The sequence below is a fragment of the Mirounga angustirostris genome, unplaced genomic scaffold (assembly GCF_029215605.1).
Source record: "Mirounga angustirostris isolate CCGP_5_RB_7025 unplaced genomic scaffold, mMirAng1.0.hap1 SCAF_10, whole genome shotgun sequence".
NCBI classification, from domain to species: domain Eukaryota; kingdom Metazoa; phylum Chordata; class Mammalia; order Carnivora; family Phocidae; genus Mirounga; species Mirounga angustirostris.
This window is the reverse complement of record NW_026991718.1, coordinates 88,710,131-88,730,907: the sequence shown is the minus strand read 5'-3', so window position 1 is coordinate 88,730,907 and position 20,777 is coordinate 88,710,131. Positions and strand designations below refer to the sequence as shown.

The window sequence follows — 20,777 nt, the reverse complement described above, 5'->3', positions numbered from 1 at the left end:
CTGCTTGTGAAAGGAAGAACCAATCGATATGTCAAATTTGTCTTACTTTAAGAAACTGCCACAGCCACCCTAGCCTTCAGCAACCACCACCTGATCAGTCAGCAGCCACCAACATCGAGGCAAGACCAGCAGAAAGATGATTACTTGCTAAAAACTCAGATGATGGTTAGCATTTTTAGACAATAAAGTATTTTTAACTTAACGTAAAGGTATGTACATTGTTTTTCTAGACATAATGCTATTGTACACTTAATAGATTACAGTATAGTATAAACACAACTTTTCTATGCACTGGGAAACCAAAAACTTCATCTGACTCATATTATTGAGATAAAACTGGTCTGAAACTGAACACACAATTTCTCAGAGGTATGCCTGTATCACAATTGGTTTATCCACTCATCCACTGATAGACATTCGGGTGAGAAGGGGAAATAAGGAGTTGATGCAGTTTTGGAATACAGGTGAGGTTCAGAGGGGTGCAGTCCAGACCTGACAACCAAGAAAGAATTTTTGAGGCGTCTTCGGTGCAAAATGGTGGTTTATTAAAGCACGGGGACAGGACCTGTGGGCAGAAAGAGCTGCTGCCCCGTGGTCTTGAGGAGTGGCTGATTATATACTCAGGAGTTGGGGAGGTGAGGACAAAGGGGGTGTCCAGAAGGACTGTCATATGCTAAAGACTCTCAGGGTACTGGAGGCCTGGTTATTGTCAAGCCAAGGTTGTTTTTCCCTCTAATGAGGCACTAACATGAAGACAGTTGGGAGTTCCCTGGAGGAATGTTACATTCCTCCTATCACACATCCTTGTCAATGGGCTTCAGGTTCAAAAGAAATTTAATTTTATTTATATTTCCTTCCGCCTCAGCCTCCCTTAATTTTATGGAGGGGAGGGTGATGTTAGGGCTTCAGGAAACTGAGTTATGGGTTTCTTGGAAGTTAGGCTATTGATAAGAAAGCTTCTCCCTTGAAAATCACTAGGACATTGGTAAAGTGAGGGAGACTCCTGTCCTGCAGGACTGTGATCTCTATCAGTTCACCATCTGTTTTTCCTTTAGGGCAGCCAGGAGTGTCTGAGGAATGTCACATATATCCCAAAGTGGGGGGGGGGGGGGTGCGTAGGGTACCAGGTTCTGCTTTGTCCTCAGCTTGCCTTCTGTTCCCTCATCAGAGTGATTACTTAATAGGTACAAGATGTTTTTATGGGGTGATGAAAAGGTTTTGAAACTAGAAAGTGTTGCCCAACACTAAATATCACTAAACTGTATACACTCTAAAGCAGTTAATTTTATGTTATGTGAATTTTACCTCAATTTTTAAAAATGTTTAACAGTGATGAAAATGTTCTAAACTTAGATTGTGGTGATCCTTCCAAACTTTGTGAATATACTGAAAACCACTGAATTGGACATTTTAAAATGGGTGAATTTATGGTATGTGAATTTTACCTTGTTAAAAAAAAAAAGTCAATGACCCAACTGCCACTCTGAGGCTGGGACACTCAAGTGATTTCAAGTGGCCTAAAGTCTTTTAACATAACAGAAATAACAAAGTATCTATATGGTAAAGCAGGGCTGTTTACAAGTACAATTGACAGAAATGGCTGATTGCGTGGTTCTTTTAAAAGCAGAATCCCAAGAGAGACAAATGCAAAGGCGCATGGTGCAGCTGCATTGCACACATCATTCGGGTAAGGTCCAACAAGGAAGTCCATGTCCTTGAAAGGGGGCTGATGTAATCACCCTTCCCCCAGCCCAGCAGAGGTGCAGTCCCTTAGGGGAAACTGCATTGTAAAATCTTTCACCACTGAGCTGTTCTTAACAAAGGTGGTGACACTCTGGCCAAAGTGCTACTTTACCTTTTCCTTACCTAACACATCCTTCTCATTTGTCTAAGGCTCCTATACTGTAAAGTCTCCTATACCACACTGTAGCTTACATCTTTTTAAATCTTAATTTAGTAATCCAACTCACAGATTGTGACACCCTGCTTGAATATCTGGCTACCCTTTCACACAATAGCAAAAGGCTCACTGATCCCCAGAAGAAAAAGTCCAGCCAGGCCTGAAAGCAGGTGCTTCCAGCTAGAAAGGCAGCCAGAAATTGGGAGCCAATCCTTGCCAGTTTTAGTGAATGCGCTCTTACAATCCAGTCTAAAAAGCTGAAGAAAAATTCAGAGGCCATCCAGGCAGTGCTCCCAAAGGTGGCCCGTCCCTGGACTGCCTACACCAGATGACTGGGGCAACTTTAAACAAGGCCCAGGAATTCTGATTGTGCAGGCCAGTGTGGGCCTGGGGACCCTTTTTCTCGTGCTCCCCAGTTGTTTTCGATGTGCTAGATACTCCCAACCTCATCCAACTCCCCACCTGGTGGCAGATGTCTGTCATCCCCCTGGCTGATCATGAGACACAGCCTCCACTGGAAAGTTCTGTGGTCAAGTTTTACAAACAAGCACTTAAACTCCTTGAGCAGTGCTGTCCAACAGAACTCTCGGCAACGACAGAAACGCAGCAACCACTAGCTGTGTGTGGCAGCTGAGCACCTGGAATGGGGCTAGCACGTTATCTAAATGAGCCAAAGATGGCCACTGTGTATTGGCCCTACGTTATTTATTTCTTCACTGCAGGCTAAGACCCATTAGCTCAAAAGGCCCACCAGCACCAAACTCAAACTTTTACACACCTGGTTATTTTAAAAATAGCCAAACAGACAAATTTTTAGCCATTTAGAGTCTGCCTGCTTTGCATACTCTGTAAACCTCGCCACCAGCAGTTACCCATTGATAAGACAGGGCCTGGAACTTTTAAGGCCCTGAGCTGCTGCCGCTGCTGCCCCTAGAGCTCTCTGACCCAGAGACTCACCTAGATAGAGGAGGCCCCTCTCCTCCCTCCCTCACTCCCCTCCCCTTCTGGACTGTGGCCCGGGCTCCTGCCATGAGAGACTGCTCCCACATGCAAACCTGTCCAAGTGTCGCCCAATAAAGCTCATGTGTGCCACTGCCACCTCATAGTCATTTTTTTCCTTGATCAGCCCCCAAATCCCTCAAACTCCCTACACAGTGCAAATGAGGAACTGAATTTTTAATATTAGTCCAATTAATTTAAATAGCTACATATGGCAAATGGCTAGCACATCAGACAGAACAGCTTCGGCTCATTTAATATTCCTTCACACACAGCATTTAATAATCAACTACACACATGTGCCAGGTACTATCCAAGGCCCTGAGAGGACAGCAATAAATAAAGTTTCCTGCCCTCTGCATATTCTATTAAATAAGCAGATACCAGATAGTGACAAATACAATGAAGAAAAATACAGCAGGATCAGGATACAGGAGGAAGGGGAGGCTGGCCACACACACAGGGGTCAAAGCAGATGACCTCTGAACAGAGACTTCAGTGAAGGTGGGGAAAAAAATACCTGGGGCAGAGCAATGCAAGCAGAGGTAACACAGTAGGACTCAACAAGAACTCGGCATGAGTGAAGAATACATACTTTAAGGGTTGTTTAACTTTAAGCCCCCATTCCCAAACCTTGGCCACAGAGACAGAATGGCCATGGCAGGCGGGCAGGCAGGCTGAGACACGGTGAGTGAGGGGAAGCTGCTGGAACAGGTCTGGCCCACAGCCAGAGGCAGATCCCACAGGCCCTGAAAGCCAGGGAAGTGCTGGCCAGTGTGCAGGGGGGGATGTATATGAAGGCTACAGTATAAAGCAGTTCCCTAATTCTTTTACTTGGGGGACGATGGCTGCTCAGGTCACCTCATGCAACACATTCTAAGAAAGACACTTTCCCTTTGCTTGCACTGACTGGGCCCAGATAGATGTGTGCCCTCGGGAGGAGCAAACCTTTGACCTCCCAGATGCATGCAATCACACCACCCTTCATGGGCAAAGCATCCCCAGTCCTGCAGGAGTCCCTCAGACTGCGGGGCTTGCAGAACTTTCCTGGTTGTCTCAGAGTTTGTCAAAATTCCCCATAAGATGTGGTGCCCAGAGCTCAAAGCAAAGCTCTAGTCTAAACCATAACTGTCACTCCACAAAAATGGCTTTAATTGCCATAACTGAAAAACAAGGAGATTTCACATAAAAATCTGGGTTTCCAGCCTCTCTTGAAGAAGCAGAGATCTATGAAACCTGTGAAAAGGCTACAGGGCAGGTGCACAGGGCTTTCCACTCTTCAGACAGACACACACGCTCCTCTTCTCCTGGCCCCACACCTGCTCCAGACCTTACCACATCAGGATTTTATAAGAACTAAACCAAATGACGGATGCACGTGCAGTGCTAAGACCAGGGTCTGGAACAAGAAAAGTGCTCCATAAATGACAGGTAGCAGGAGTGCTGCTCTCCTGGAGGCATCTGAGTCTGTGACTGTCTGGCAGTGGGACTTCTGCACCCAAGCCCTGGGCACATTTATTTTGGCCCAAGGTTCATTCCTGCAAACTCACAGTCACCTGTAATTCTGCCTTTCCTCCAGGTTTGCCCCCTGCCTCTGTACGCCTGCCTCACATTAACTTAAACAAAGGACACTCCATTTATCCCTATCCATTTTCACTGACAAAGTACTGCACATTCCCATCATATTCTCTTTCCCAATCTGTGCTGACACATCCAGGAAGGCCAGCAACTTCCCTTCCAGATGCAGTTTGGGAAATCAACTTGTTTGCTCCAATCCCTTGGAAGAGCCCAAAGTGATGCTCACCTCCTTGAGGACATCTGCACCCTGAAATCTCCTACATTTCTAAGGCCAAGAGAGCAATCATGTTGATACAACAGGAGTTGGCAATAACTGTTGGCTCAGCCATGTTGTGCAAAATCCTCTGTAACTTCACCAGGCAAACTAAAAGGTGTTCTCCACCCCCTTCTGCATATAGGACATCAGGGCCTTGAGTCATAAACTAATGACTCCATGAGATCAAAAACAACCTGTGATTTTGTGGAAAACTTATTAGCCACAGATCCATGGACCAGAGCCCCAGGTGTCAAGGTGACCCCTGAAACCTGAGAAAGTCAAATAGCAGTAAGCCCAGTCTTTAACTGACTGCACCCTGAATTTGTTGGTTTCTCACATTCTTTTAAACTGGGGCTCCTTGACTGTAGATGTCTTCATTCATTTTAGCATTGAAAATAAGTTAGAAACGAGTTAAATGAGCCATCTGAAACACACACCCAAGGGGAGGGATGAGAAGAAAATGCTGATTCCTGACTCCTCATGACCACAACTTTATGATGGCCCCATCTGTCTCTCCACCTTGCCTTCCTTACTCTTCAGTCCTAAAAAGGGAAAAGGAAAATGAATGTAGTAGAGATTCTTATTTAGCTTAAAATCCTTTAGAAGTTTATTGAAAAAGCAGCAGCTAAATTTTCAATATATTCACTCTTCAATCCTTAACAGTTAACACAGAGACATTAAACAGCTATTCTCTCTTCCCAGACTGAACTATGTTCCAAAAGAGAAGGAACAGTATCAGTGTTACAATCCTTCTAATAGCTTTTGTAAAGCATTTGGAGAAGTTGATGCCAAATAATAATGTTTGCACTAGTATGTTAAAAGTGCATAGCCCATCTATATTCCACACTGAATAAAAGGACTTAATGACCACATTCCCCATTATAGCTTAAATACAAAAATTCAAGAGCTTTGGCATAAAACCTTATTTCCAAAGCATAATTTTAAAAATATTTCTCAATCACTGTCCAGCTGCCAATGCTATCCTTATTCATTCATTTCTGCTTCTCTTTTGTCTCCATTACTCTAACTTTATATAAACCACTTCACTCACACAGACCTCAGTGACCTCAGCAGTCAAACAGAGCTAACAACACATTTCATGTCAAGAGTCAGGAGACTAGCTAAGGTATCACTGGGTGTCCCTTCCACTAAAATCTACTGTCCTACTTCTGTTCTCTTGACTGAATAACATATCATTCAAGGTCTTCTTTTTCCTGCTTAGCTCATCTAAAATTTATTCTATAGTTGTCAGATTTCTACTTTCTTCAGATTCCTTTACTTCACCCACTATATACAATGCTTTCTGCCTTACAGTGAACCCTCAACTTTTAAGGTAAATCAAGAAGACAGTGAGGTACTGGAAATGATCACAAAAGAAATGAAAAATAGAACTGCATCAGAAAAATAAGAAAAACAACTACAGAGTTACAATAATAAATGTAGAAAAAGTGAAAACTCACTTTGAAAAAAGAGACCATTACAGATATATAGAAATGGGATCAAATACATAAGAAGAGAAAGAGAGAAACACAGGAAAATAAGAACAATGTTCATGGACAGGGAAGTCAAGAAAATGTCTTAAATACACACAGGTTTGTAAAAGGCACAGTGGAAAAGAACAGCAGCAGATGATGATTCTGTAATATCCGATTCATCCTGCCATTAAGTCAGAGATCCCACAGAGAAACTGAAAAACAGTGTAATTAAATCTGCCCGTCTGCTGTGCACTCAGGAGTGTCAGAGAAGACCAGCTGAGAGTTGGGCCCAACCAACAAGTGCCCTCAGGTGCTATATGCCCTGGTTTTCAACACACTGCCCCTCAAGGCAAACTCAGAGCCAACTGTTCTTTCACTTCCCATGTAGAAGTGTGTGAGCAAGCCTTGTTTTCGTGGTTTCTGTAGTAAAGCACCGCCAGTCTTTGCATGTCCATTCTAAAAGGCTCCTCAGTCATCAGCAGACTATGACTTCACAATATCCACAATCACTTGTCCTGGTTTGCCCAGGGTTTGCACTGAAAGTCCTACGTCCTTGGAAACCTCTGAGTTTATTCAGCATATTACTGACCTTTCCACCAGCCCCAGGAGTCAAATATTACCAAAAATCTCTTCTCTGCGAATTGCCTTTCTAAAACCAAAACACTCCTCTCTGCTACAGCCCTCCCTCAAGTGTGGTCCTCTTATTACCATCAGTGAATATCCAGTCTGTTCCCACAAAAACTAGCCCTCATTATGTACCACACCCCTAGGCACACCGATAAATCCTTCCAATATTTCTATCAACTTATAAGTCAATCAGTTCCACAACTTTGAGGTTGGTCTGCATGGGGCCTCTTGGTTCTCCCTAAAAATTCACAGTTAGGTGACTCAGGAGACAAAATTAAAGAGAGAAGAAGTTTAAGTATTATATTTTTTTAAATGTATGTTTAAGGACCCTGCTTCAGTTTTTAGCTAACAAAACATAGTATACGTAAATTCTGTAAGGTTCAGAGAAGCGAAGGCCAAAAATCTGAGATTTTTTTATTAGGTAGGCATCAACTAGTTTCCTAGGCTTCTCCGTCCCAATCAGGAAAAATGTGCAAGCCTAAATTCTCACAAAAGTTGATTAACAATGTCACTTCTGTTCTCTACTTTTTCCCGAAAACCACAATGAAACTGACCACGCAGCGAGAGGTGGGAAGGTGCAGAAGAGCAGGTGCAGAGAGGCCAGCTCTTCGCTGGAACACGAGGTGCGACCCGAGCATGCTTTCGGACTTCCTTTCAGGACAATGAGAGCGGGGAACTGGGAAGGCCTAGGACCGTGGCGAGGTGGCAAGGTGGTCCTCCCTCGGGGGATCGGGTACGCCAGCAGACAAGAAAGGGGGGAGGGGACGAGGGAGCTGGGAAAGGCGAGAAAGCAACAGCTCCCTAAGCTGGGGAAGGAGTGAGGGGCAGAAAGGGGCAGATGCGGAGCGAGGCGGTCTTGGGACCCCAAAAGCCAGGGAACAATGCTGAAATTGGGCGCAGGGTGCACCCAAGCCTCAAGGACCTGGCAGGTGCATCCGCTTGGTCGGAGCCTGTTTCCTCCCCTATAAAATGAGTTTTGCCCGGGGAATTAAATGGGATGGCGCCTGCAGCGCGCTTGGCAACGCATTTACCCAACTGCTGTTATTGCCGTCCCAATGGTTAGGGAGGGTCGACCCGGCCATTCGCGGCCCACCGCCAGGGCCCCGGCCTACCTGCCGTCCTTGGCCTCGGGGGCCTGGCCATCGTCCGTGACGACCTGCGGCCGCAGCGGCCGGCGCTGCCGCAGCCCGTCCGCCTCGCTCATGGTGCGAGCGCCACAGCCCCTAACCCCGTCACTAACCGGGAAGGAGCAGTTCAGGCTCTGCGCCCGCCCGCCCCGCCCCGCCCCGGCCCGCCCAGATCCGGGCCCCGCGCCGCCCTCGGCCCCGCCCCGACCGCGCGCGGAAGTGACGTCGCTGGCCCGCCCCTACTGGCAACTGGCACGGCGGCCCCTAGAGCGTGTCAGGGCGGCACTTCTCGGCGAGTGCGAGTGGGCGGGCGCTCGGGGGGCCCCGAGCCAGTGCGGCCGCTTCCGAGGGCCCGGAACTCGCGTGGTCTAACCCCGGGCTCGTCCAGCCCAGCGCCTGCGCTTCCTGCGTTCCTTTGTTGCTGGCGGTGGGACCGCAGTAATGGTTAGGCGCGTAGTGGTGCAAATGGGCGGTGCTGGGCTGAGGTGTTGGCCGTTTGTGTGGGTAGAAGATGGCCCTGCTTGTTAAATGACAAAGACCCGGTTCGTATAGGCGGGGTAAAAAAAATACGAGTTCGTACTGGAGGCCTACGAGGGCAGTAATGCCCACCTGAAAATCGTGACCTTTTACGAAACAGATCCTGTTAAGGGGAAATTTTGGGACAAATATGCTGCTCTTTGGATTAAGGCCATTGAGTATTAAATCTTTTTGCTACAACCGAATATTTGACAAGGTTTGTGAAAGGGTTACCCTTAGAAGTAGAAGGGGGGTATATAGAAATCATTAATTACAACAAATAAGGTCTAAGAAAGCACGAAGTAATCATTTAACAGTATTTTAGTCAGTTAGGTATATTTCTAAGTGCTGGGAGGTGATGGTGAGCAAACCACAAACAAGCTCGCTCCCTTACTGAAATTAAACTAGTGAGAGATGACTTTAATCAGGTCATCATAAAGATAAATGTGAAATGTAAAAATTGCATTAAAGGTGAGTAACATGATCTTGTGAGAGCATTTGATAGATTAAGGTCCTAAGAAATGACTAGGATTTTGAGAAGAAACAGGATTTCCAGGCAGAGGAAACCAAATCCCTTTACTGTGTGTGCATCATCTCTAGAAAAGGCATGTTCAAAATGAAGTATTAAGAATTAATTTCCTTATTGCACTTAAAGGCTTCCCTGATCAAACATGCCATTGCCTTTCTTAGTGTTAGGTGGCACTAGAATCCCATATGACTGTTTAATAAGAGATGAAGAACCAGCATGAGGGAAGTGAAGAGTTCTCATATAAATCCAGTTCTGCAGGGATTATCATGCCTGGCAGGGATGTAAATAAGGCCTTGGCAATATTTTACTTCATTTCCTATCCAATACAACCAATATAGCTGTTAGATCCAGGATAGTTTAAACAGCACTGCATGATTTGGCCCCTTTCTTCCTGTCTGGATTATCCCTCCTGCTGTGTTTCAGACACTCAGCATTGCTTGCTATTTCTAATTCTATGCCTCCCTGCCTTTGTCCATATTATTCCTTCTTGTGAAAATGCTTTCCTTCACCCCTTGGCCAAAACAACTTTTGTCATTTAGGATTCACTTCAAGTAACATTGCTGAAAACTCTTCCCCTAATTTCTTAAGCAGAACATCTTTGTGCCTAAGCCACTTTGAACATGTCCCAAGTATAAGACTTAGCTCATTGCATTGGAATTATTTGTATTCCATGCCCAGCATTAAAGCCCACCAACTAAAAACAGCCAGGAACATACCTGTCAAAAGTAAGTAATAGTAATAAGTTAGGTTTATTGAACTTGTTGCAGCAAAGAAATTCGCCAGAAGGACCTGTGAGGCTCCTCAAAAATGGGGGAGTTACAGAAGGTCCTTGAGGGGTTAGGGCCAGTGTTTGTAAAAGATGGTCTTGGCAGTGATGGGCCAGAATTTGTAAACTAGGAGACTCATTGGGGGAGTCAGTGGTCTTACCTGGAACACATGAGTCCAAGTGGAGTTATTGGGAGATCAGCTTGTCTTATCTCGGAACAAGTGGTCTGAATGAGCTAAATTAAAAGGTTTGGGTGGCACAGTTTAGTACCGTTTTTCATGGTGAGATCCACATTGCTGGTTGTGGTTTGTTTCAGTTCTCTCCCCAGGCTCTAGCCTAGCTGCCACCCAGTTATCAGCAGGGAGATAGGATCAATGTAATTGGTTAGAACAGGTTTCTCAACCTCAGCACCACTGATATTATGGGCCAGATAATTCTTTGCTGGGGATGGCAGGAAGAAGCTCTCCTGTGCATTGCAGGATGTTTAGCTGCATCCCTGGCCTCCACCCACTAGATGCCAATAGCATCCCACCTAGTCATGATAATCAGTAATGTCTCCGGACACTGCCAAGTGTCCCCTGGGAGACAAAATAGCCCCTGATTGCGAACCACTGGGTTAGACCAACCAGAAGCTACCCCCATGCACCCTGAGAGTGGGGATGAGGCCCATTTGCATTGAAACTCTGGCCCATGTGGAAGGCATTTATCTCAACAAATCAGGGTTCTGCCAGCAGGGAAGGAGAGGCAGTGATGCTGAGCAAGGAGCCAGTACTGTACCTCACAGCTTAGACTGGAAATACTCCCTATTTCCAGGCCACTGCTTTTTCCCAATCCCATACTGTTCCCATTTCTTTTGTAGATACTTCCCAAAAGCCTTTCAGGCACTTAGCCAAGTGCTGTGACAAAACAAAGGTGAAATAAGGTGAGCCAACTTGCAGACATGTTATGATCTCAGAAGGGAGATAAGCATGATAACCAATCCAAAATGGTACCACGGAGGAACCACACAGTGTGTTGGGGGCCACAGGGAACAAGTCCCATCAGGTAGCAGTGCCCAGAGAAGGTTTCATGGAGGAAGTAGAATTATGATGGCAGGTTGAAGGGATGGAAGAGGACAAAAAACAGGCTTAAAAGGGAAGCGTGGGGTGTCCATGGATTGGTCAACAAGGGGGTGACAATCAGGGTAGACTTCAAAGTTATGAGTAATCAAAGAAGAAGAATCATCTAAAAGATGCTCTAAAGGGGTGAAGAAGAGCAGCAATAGACAGAGCCCTTCTCCCTGCCCCGAATCCAGGAGAGCAGGAGTGACCTGCTCCAAACAGGACTTCAAGCTAAGTTGTTGTGTTGTGATGGGAAGCTCTGACATCAGCTCAGGTGGGACAGTGGAGAGTGTCAAGTTAGAGAATGTAGAATAGCTTGTTCAGAGTAGAAGAAGTATCCTAGAGATCATCCAGTTGCCAGACACAGGCATTCACAAAAGCCCACTTAAGGTATGGGAGGGATTTATTAGAAGGATATGGGGATAGCTTATGGAAGTCCAACACAGAAAGTGCAGCCTGGCCTCACAGGGACCGGTACGAGTACCTGGGAAAACAGGACCAGTACTCCTCTCAGCCTCCCTCGTACCTCACTGTGTCTTGTCTCTTCATCCCTGGTGATTCGGTGGCAAGCCTTGTTACGGGACTGTCCGTCTTCGTCTTTGCTGCCCTCTATTAGAGCTGGGTACAGTGACGCAGGCTAGAATCTGGCCTTGAGTTAAAGGCAGCAATCTGGGGTTTCTTTTGGCCTCTAGGAAAAGTTCCTGCTTTTCCAATAAAAAGGAGAGGTAGTGTCCTGCCCTTTCTTACCCTCCTCTGACCCCCAAGGTTATGCTTAGAAGGGCAGCAGCATCTTGTGACGGTGGAAAATCACCCTGAGGTCTAAAAGACAACACGCCAAGAAGAGAAAACCTAGGCTGCTAACTCCTGCCAGCAACCATGTACCCCTGGGCTTCTGGGTTACATGAGGAAAGCCACCCCTTGTGCATCCAAGGCCTAGTCAGGTGAGCAGTTTGTGCTTGCACCTAAATACGTCCTATCTAATATTGCCAGTGTTCTCTGCTTGAACATGCCCATGGGAGAAAATTATTGCCTCAAGCCCAGCTCTCCATGACCTCCCATTTCATGTATTCCACCAGCTAACTACAGTCTCTTTGTCCACAGTCCAGATTCCTGGACTGAGACTCTGATGCTCCCAACTTTGGTGAGGTGCCCAAGTCTGATTGCCGTGTTAGAGGACAGGGTCCCATGTTCCACTGAGCATTCAGGGCAGGGAGGACTGAGAGAGGAGACTAGGTGGCATAGGCATGAGCAGGGCAGGGCTGGCACACTGAATGATGTCTGCCCCAATGAGAAGCAGGCAAGGGGAGAGGTGAGGATTAGAAATAAGCTGACTGGACAGAACTGCCTTAATTACCCTAATGAGGAAGATTCATAAGGTCAACCCTGACTTGGTAGGAAAAGGTGCTCGTAGGAAAGACATTCACCAGTCGGCATCTGCATAGACCTGGACATTCATTATCGTTACCTCTGTTGAGAAGTGAGCTCATCTGCTCCATCGGTTCCTTGGGTCACTCGTTCATCACATTTCATTACATCCAGAAGCCATTTCTTGAAAGCAACTAGTTATTTCCCTTTGGACGATTTCTGCTCTGCCTTTTTGAGCAAACGTTTGCATACGTGTAAGAGTTAAGTGTTTCCTTGGCTCAGGAATAAAGAGATGTGTGGTTGGCTGAGGTGACATCTTCTTTGGGGAAGACTCAGCCCAAAATGAGGCTGTGCATCCAGAAGGCTGCTCAGCATAAGTTTGGTCTACAGGAGCAAGGAGACTAGACACAGTTACCCAGTTGGTGGCTCTTACCAAGAAAATCCCACCCTGCTGCAAAAGAAGTTGGCAGGCCATCTATTCCAACAGACTCTAAACTCCTTGGTACTTACCAGTCTGTTGATGATGTCCTAGGCCAGCCAGCCCCAGCCTTCTTCCTCTTTGCTCTTTCTAGGTTTATTTAGACTTGGATTTTTGCCCTCTGGTTTCTCACCTTCTTGGCCATGGTTGGTACCCTTTGGTGCAGGCACCAGGGGCACTAACCAGCTCCTTCTCTACTATTTGGAATAAAGACTGGTGCAGGCAGGAACTTCAACTTCACATTTAGCAAAGGCCACTGGTGAGGGAACTCCCTGGGGGTGCACTTGGAGGGTCACAGCTTGCCTCTGGCATGGCTGATTAGGAACAAATTTGGGGGCATCCCCCTGTCTCCCCATATCCTTAAGATAGGGAGAAGAAGAATCTGAGCAACTGAACAAAAGAGTGTGGAAACAGAGGCTTCTTTTTTCTTAACCCCTCTTTTCGTTCCAGAGAGCAAGGCAAGTGAGAACAAAAATGATACTCCAATACTTATAAACCAGGACAGCAGGCAGGAGGGCTTTTTTGGAGACAGAAGCTCAGGGAGATGAGCCCAGTGCAGGGAGCCACTTTTTCCTGAGTGCATCTGCAGGCTCCAGAGGGGAAAGTTGAGAGGCCATGCAACATCTCAGACAGCTCATTCTGAGTTGGGTCAGAGACACGCTGGTTAAGACCCCCCTGAGGCCCGGGACACAGAGCAGCGGCTGATGGTGCTGGCTGTCCCAGCACCGCACCTGCTTGCACTGGTTTCCCTCCTTCCCTGTTTCACACCCCCATTCCTCACGCCTGTCCCGAGGGTCCCATTCCTAAGCAAATCACCTGCATGCAGGCCCTCATCTCAGGCTCTGCTTCCAGGACACTGGAGACTAAAGCAGTAAGAGATCTAGGAAATAGAAGGTGAGAAGTTCCTCAAGAAAAGGAGACCAAATAGGCAAACACTATATTTGAGGAGATAATGATTGAGACACTTCCAAAACTTCCAAGAAGCACCTCAGAGCCCACACAGGGTGAATAAAAACAAGTCAACAAAAGATAATACTGCAAAAACCAAAGACAGTTGGTATTCACAGACCTAGAAATTATGTATTTATTTGGTTTAATCCTGTTATGCAACAAATTCCCAAACTGATGAAGGGAAAACTTACATAGCCCCAATTAGAGGTTCACTGAAAGTCAAGTTGGCATCACCACCCCTTCCAAAAGCGCTGTCTCCAGGAAAGCTTCCTCTTGGCCTGGATTTAGGCTTCCTACCTCTATCCAAGAGTTCATAGAGCTACCCAGATGTCAACAGTAAAGCACCTTAAAAAATAATAATAAAATAATAAAAATAAAATGCGGTTGATATTCTTCAAAGCTCTTGCAGGAAGGGGCCACACGTTTGGTCTGAGCTTGGGGATCAAGGGTAGAGCCAGACAATCTCCATCCACATCCCAGCTCTGCCTCTCCCCACCTCTTCTGTGAAGCTGGGGTAACAGTGTCTGCCTCAGAGGTTCCACACGAGGAAGAGATGGGGGGATGGAATCTAGAACCTTCTCAGGGCCTCCTTGAACACAATGCTCAGCAGTGTAGTGTGACCATTACTGCTGTTGTTCCTGATGTTGGGTATCCTGAGGGTGGTTGGTGCAGTGGGTGCAAGTCAGCTCTGCAACAACCAAGAGCTCATGTTAATTCCACAGCCAAATCCCCTCTTTCCAGTCAGGCTGGGGAAACTGGGTGAGAATTCACACTCCCTTTTCTTCACCATGAACTCATTGCAGTGGGTAAACCAGGGGTCCAGGCTTTGTAGGAGCCGCCCAGACTGGGGTCTCTCACATCCCAGCTCCCGTGGCACCAGTTCAGTGTATTCTCTATAATCAGCTTCTCTGTTCGGTGAAGGACACAGAAACCGATGTTCTCTCACGTCTAGAGAAAGGATAACCCTGGGTCAGGGAATGTCTCTCAGGCAAGCCTCTGCTGCTCACAGATGCAGTCTGTGACCCTGACATCGTTTTTGCTTCCTCGTTCGAATGGGTGTTCCAGACCAGCGCCCATCACCAGAACTCTGTGTGATGGTGGGAATGTTGTTGTCCATGCTGTCCAATCTGGTAACTACTGGCCATGTGGCTACTGAGCATGTGAACTGTGGGTACTGCCGCTGTGGAATGGAATATTTTATTTTATTCCATTCTATTCTATATATTTTTTTTTACTTACACCTAAAGAGCTACATAGAACTAGTGTATTGGATAGCACAGCAATCTAGACACAGGTTTACCAAGCAACAGTGTGAGATGGATGAGCTCTTAGTCTAGATTTCCTCCCTGTAATGGGTTTCCTCCCCAATGGACTATTAAGTGTTCTCTTTTGAATGAATAGGCCCCTTCCAGTTTTGTCCTTAGGATTATATTCAGCAACAACAGCATTATTTGATAAAAAATATCACCACAGAGAGAAGAGGATGAACAAAATAAAGCTTTATTTGAACTGCCCTGGTCACTGTCCAAGTTTATATTCAAGCCATTTCATAAATAGTGCCATAACTACAAGCCACCAGGTCCGCCACACACGCCACAGGTCTCTGTTGCTAAGCACGGCTTGTTGCTTAGTGACAGAGAACAGACCATCACTCAGTGTATCTGTGGGACACAGCTAATGGCCACCCCATTGGTGTCACAGGCATACTCGCCAAATCAGAGAGAAGCAAGCATAGTTATGACCCACAGTAGGTGTTCAGTACCCCAGACACCACTTGAACACCTACACAGCTGCAAGGCACCATATAACATGGAGTATGGATAAGGACAAATTTTCCCTGTTCCCGAAGACCCAGCTCAGCAGGCTGCCTTCACCTGTACTCCATGCCATCGGCCCCTGAATGCTTAGCTAATAAACACTTTGCAACCTAATGATTTATGTCATCTTGCTAATGTTCAGATGACTTAAGGCATACTTAGAGAGAGAGAGAGACTTGATTCAGAGTTCCAAGTCTCATCCTTGGACCTCTGTGGTTCTTCCCACACCAACCACAGAATGAAGGGCAGGCAGTTTTCAAGGACCCATTTCTAGCCAAATTAGGGCCCTAACGAGGAGTCACCTGAGTTTCCATGGGCTTCCCTCCCTGAACATCCCCACGTATTTGGAGCATGTTGACCTCCTACCAAGAGGCATCCAAGGTGGAGAGGGAAGTCTGTCCACATTACAGCTTGGAGAAACAGAATACATGAGTGGTTCTAAAACTAAAATCAGAGCACATTCGTACCACCACTTCTTAAGAGTTAGGTTTCATTATACATAAACCAAGGGAAATAGAAATATATTTCAAAAAAAGATGCTACAAGCTTGAAAGTTCTCAAGATAGCTATATTTAGACAAAGGTACAAACATTTCCAATACAGATTCCCCAATATGCCAAACATTAAAAACGCACCCTCTGACCCTCTCCACATTTCCCCATGAGCAGAGGCACAAAAGATTTTCATAACTCTAAATGTTACAAAGAGCATGTACATGTAAATCCACATACTACATGTGTGTATTTGTACATTCTTCCAAAATATAAAAGTATAAAAATAAAATATCTGCCTTTTGTATCTAGAAACATCTGGGAAAATCATAGAAGAACTATGATTGCTTCTAGTTCTCAGTCATCTGAGCAGGCACATGTTACCAGGCTTTTCACCTTCCTGTGCTGTCAGGAGGTAACACAGAAATGGAGATGACAGTGACTTTTCATTCCAGGAAACCAAATTCAGGACAAGGGGAAGCAAATGCTAAGCATGTCTTTTAGTACTTCTTCATGGGTTCTCAGCAGCAAGAAGGCAGGGTTTAGCACAGACTTCACACTGGGGCAGTATGGGTTATGCTCTGGGAGAGGACTGCTTCTGAGAGAGCAGAAAATGAGCACATCTGAGAGCTACATTCTAGAACGACGGTTAGGGGTGTGGGGACTGGGTCTTGACCACAGCCCATCACTGAGAGGCAGCTTGCTTGGATTTGTACTTCTGGTAGGCACTCAGGATTTCCGTGATGACACTGGGGTCCTCCAGGGTGGTGGTGTCCCCCAGATCCTGAGCTCTGCCCGTGATTATCTTCCTCAGGAGCCTCCGCATGACTTTTCCAGACCGAGTTTTTGGAAGACGCTTCACTACCTGGCAAGGAAGGGGTGCAGCATTCAAGTTTGTGTGGTGCCCAGACTCCCAGCAGCATCCAATTTTGTTGGCATAAGAAGGGCTCTGCCCAGGGTTTGACAGCCTCACTGGGGACTCAGGAATGAACACGACTGAGGTGCCAGGCCCACCCTAGAGAACATGGGGGCCTGTGGTCTCTGGTTTTATCTTCCCACAATCTAGACATAAACTGAAATCAACCCAAAGGATCAACCATACGTCAGGGGTTTTGCTGAAGCCCTTCTTCAGGCAGGGTTTGCCGGCACCCTGGTCTGCCTCACTGCTGATACCTCTGTCTCCCATTTGCTACATTTCTGAGAGCTCCCCAGTAGCAACAGAACCAAGCATATGCCATGGCAACTCATCTCCACTGACTGGCTTGGCCCAAGGTTGTTTTTTGCTGACATAAAAGGTAAGAGCTACTACTTTAGAGAAAAATGTTGTTTGTTTAGTGTTTGAAAATTTAGCATTTAACATTTTCAAACAACCATGATCCCCTTAATGTCAACAGCAATATGTTAAGAGCCGTGTTTGGGGCTTATTTAACAGTTACCCATCTTTTGAAAGGGTTCAGTTCACCTAGGGAAGTTCAGGTTTCCCTGAAACTCTGGTCCAGGCCAACAGCTTGACTTTGTATAAGACCAGGTGAGCCTGGGGCCGGGCCTCCCTCAGAGGACCTCCTCTGAACCAAGGAAGGCTGTGGGGAAAATGTTAACAAAGAAAGGAGTAGAAACCTAATGGGGCTGGAAAGGTGGCCCCATTATTCCCCAGACCTGACTCCAACACAGACTCCCTCAGATAGGGGTCTGGCAGTGTCTCCCGCACTGACACCAGGTGATGTGTTCAGAAACCACACAGGGGCTAGGGAAAGCTGTAGTTTCCACATGTTTCTCTATTTAAACTCTCTAATTTTTAGAAGAAGGTAGAGACTTAGACAAAATGAGAGGATGGAAGAATTTATCCCAAATGAAAGAACAAGATAAAGTCACAGCCAGAGATCTAAGTGAGACAGATATAAGTAACATGCATGATGGAGAATTTAAAGTAACAATCATAAGGATACTCACTGGACTTGAAAGAAGAATAGAACACTTCAATGAGAACCTTACCACAGAGATAAAAGAGTTAAAAAAGAATCAATCAGAGATGAAGAATGCAATATATGAAATTGGAAACAGGCCTGATACAATTAACAGCAGACTGGAAGAAGCAAAGGAACAAATTAGTGACCTAGAAGATAAAATAATAGAAAATAATGAAGCTGAACAAAAGAGAAAGAATTAGGAAACATGAGAATAGACTTCAAGAACTCAGTGACTCCAACAAATGTAAAAACATTTGTATTATAGGAGTCCCAGAAGAAGAGAGATGAAAGGAGGCAAAAAATTTGTTTGAAGAAATAATAGCTGAAAACGTCCCTAATCTGGGGAAGGAAACAGACATCCAGATCTAGGGGGAACAGAGAACTCCCATCAAAATCAACAAAAGCAGGCCAACACTAACATGTGGTAGTTAAACTTGCAAAATATAGTGACAGAGAAAAAATCTTAAAAGCATCAGGAAAAAAGTCCTTAACTTACAAGGGAAGACCCGTAAGGCTAGCTGGAGATTTCTCCATAGAAACTTGGCAAGCCAAAAGGGAGTAGCATGATATATATATATATATTCATTCAAAGTGCTGAATGGGAACAATCTGCAGCCAAGAATACTCTATCCAGCAAGGCTGTCATTCAGAACAGAATAAGAGATAAAGAGTTTCCCAGACAAACAAAAACTAAAGGAGTTTGTGACCACTAACCCAGCCCTGCAGGAAATATTAAAAGGGACTCTTTTTTTAATTATTTAAATTCAATTTAGTTAATATATACTATATTATTAGTTACACCAGGGTAGAATTTAGTGATTCCTCAGTTGCATATAACACCCAGTGCTCATTACATCTCATGCCCTCCTTAATGCCCATCACCCAGTTACCCCATCCCCCACCCACATCCCCTCCAGCAACCGTCAGTTTGTTTCCTAGAGTTCAGTGTTTCTTACAGTTTGCCTCCCTATCCTCATCTTATATTTTTTCCTTCCTTTCCCCTAAGTTCATCTGTTTTGTTTCTTAAATTGCACATATGAGTGAAATCATATGGTATTTGTCTTTATCTGACTGACTTATTCGCATAGCATAATACCCTCCAGTTCCATCCACATCATTGCAAATGGCAAGATTTCATTCTTTTTGATGGCTGAGTAATATTGCATTGTGTATATATACCATTTCTTTATCCATTCATCTACAGATGGACACCTGGGCTCTTTCCATAATTTGGCTATTGTGGACATTGCTGCTATAAACATTGGGGTGCACGTGCCCCTTCAAATCAGCTTGTATCCTTTAGATAAATACGTAGTAGTGCAATTGCTGGGTCATAGGGTAGTTCTATTTTTAACTTTAAAAGAGACTAAGTGCAAAGAAGAGACCAAATGTGACAAAGACAAAAAATGATCAGAGAAAATCTCCAGACACAATGACAAAACAGGTCATGATCTCAGGGTCTTGGGATCAAGCCCAGCTTTGGGCTCCCTGCTCAGTGGGGAGTCTGCTTCTCCTTCTCCCTCTGCCTCTGACCCTCCCCCAACTCGTGCGTGTTCTCTCTCTCTCTCTCTCAAATAAATAAATAAAATCTTTAAAAAACAATAATAATTACTCTGAATTTAAATAGACTAAACACGCCAATCAAAAGGCATATGGTGCCAGAATGGATAAAAAACAAGACCCATCTATATGCTGCCAACAAGAGACTCATTTTAGACCTAAAGACACCTGTAAATTGAAAGTGAGCGGTTGGAGAAACATCTGTCGTGCAAATGGATGTCAAAAGAAAGTTGGAGTAGCAATATTTATTTTGGACAAAATGTATTTTAAAACAAAGACTGTAACAAGAGACAAAGAAGGACACTATATAATCATAAAGGGGATAATCCAACAAGAAGATATAACAATCATAAATATTTATGCCCACAGCATGGGAACACCCAAATACATATTAAAAAAATAACAAACATAAAGGACCTAATTGATAATAATACAATAATAATAGGTGACTTTAACATCCCACTACACCAATAGACAGATCGTCTAAACAGAAAATCAATAAGGAAACAATGGCTTTGAATGACACACTGGACCAGAGGGACTTAACAGATATATTCAGAACACTCCATCCTAAAACAGCAGAATACACCTTCTTTTCAAGTGCACATGAAACATTCTCCAGAATAGATCACATATTAGGTCACAAAACAGGCCTCAACAAGTAAAAAAGACTGAAATCATACCATGCACATTTTTCGACCATAACACTATGAAACTAGAGATCAACCACAAGAAAAACTTTGGAAAGACCACTAATACATGGAGGTTAAACAGCATGCTATGAAACAATGAATGGGTCAACCAGGAAATCAAAGAAAAAAAAATGAAAATGAAAACACAACAGTACAAACCTTTGGGATACAACAAAGGCAGTCCTAAGAGGGAAGTATCTAGCAATACAGACCTACCTTAAGAAACAAAAATCTCAAATAAACAACCTAACCTTAAACCCAAAGAAGCTAGAAAAAGAACAACAAATGAAGCCTAAAGCCAGCAAAAGGAAGGAAATAATAAAGATTAGAGCAGAAATAAATGATATAGAAAGTAAAAAAATACTAGAACACAAACTGAGGGTTACAGAAGGAAGGGGAATTGGGGGATGAGGTAACCTGGTGATGGGTATTAAGGAGGGCACGTGTTGTGATGAGCACTGGGTGTTGTATGCAACTAATGAATCACTGAACACTATATCAAAAACTAATGATGTACTACTATATGTTGGCTAACTGAACATAATAATTAAAAAAAAAATACTAGGATAGGTCAATGAAACCA

At 44.8% G+C, this 20,777-nt stretch overlaps 2 protein-coding genes across 5 annotated transcripts in view; both read right to left on the bottom strand.

Moving 5' to 3' along the window:
- APMAP (adipocyte plasma membrane associated protein) overlaps positions 1–8,101 on the bottom strand; it is a 33,741-nt gene extending 25,640 nt beyond the window's left edge. For 2 of the 3 annotated variants that reach the window (XR_010405759.1, XM_045885340.3), the window contains exon 1: positions 7,948–8,101. Coding sequence is in view for 1 of the 3 variants with exons in the window: in XM_045885340.3 (XP_045741296.1) it covers positions 7,948–8,039 (92 nt within the window). In the remaining 2 variants the exon portion in view is untranslated. Of the gene's footprint in view, positions 1–5,170; positions 5,276–7,947 lie in introns of all 3 variants that reach the window. The other variant, XM_045885341.3, reaches the window with a different exon arrangement.
- A 7,050-nt stretch (positions 8,102–15,151) lies between these two features.
- ACSS1 (acyl-CoA synthetase short chain family member 1) overlaps positions 15,152–20,777 on the bottom strand; it is a 61,313-nt gene continuing 55,687 nt past the window's right edge. For both annotated transcript variants that reach the window (XM_064572723.1, XM_045885339.3), the window contains one exon: positions 15,152–16,840. In XM_064572723.1, the coding sequence (XP_064428793.1) occupies positions 16,661–16,840 (180 nt within the window). In that variant the 3' untranslated portion in view covers positions 15,152–16,660. The remainder of the gene's footprint in view (positions 16,841–20,777) is intronic.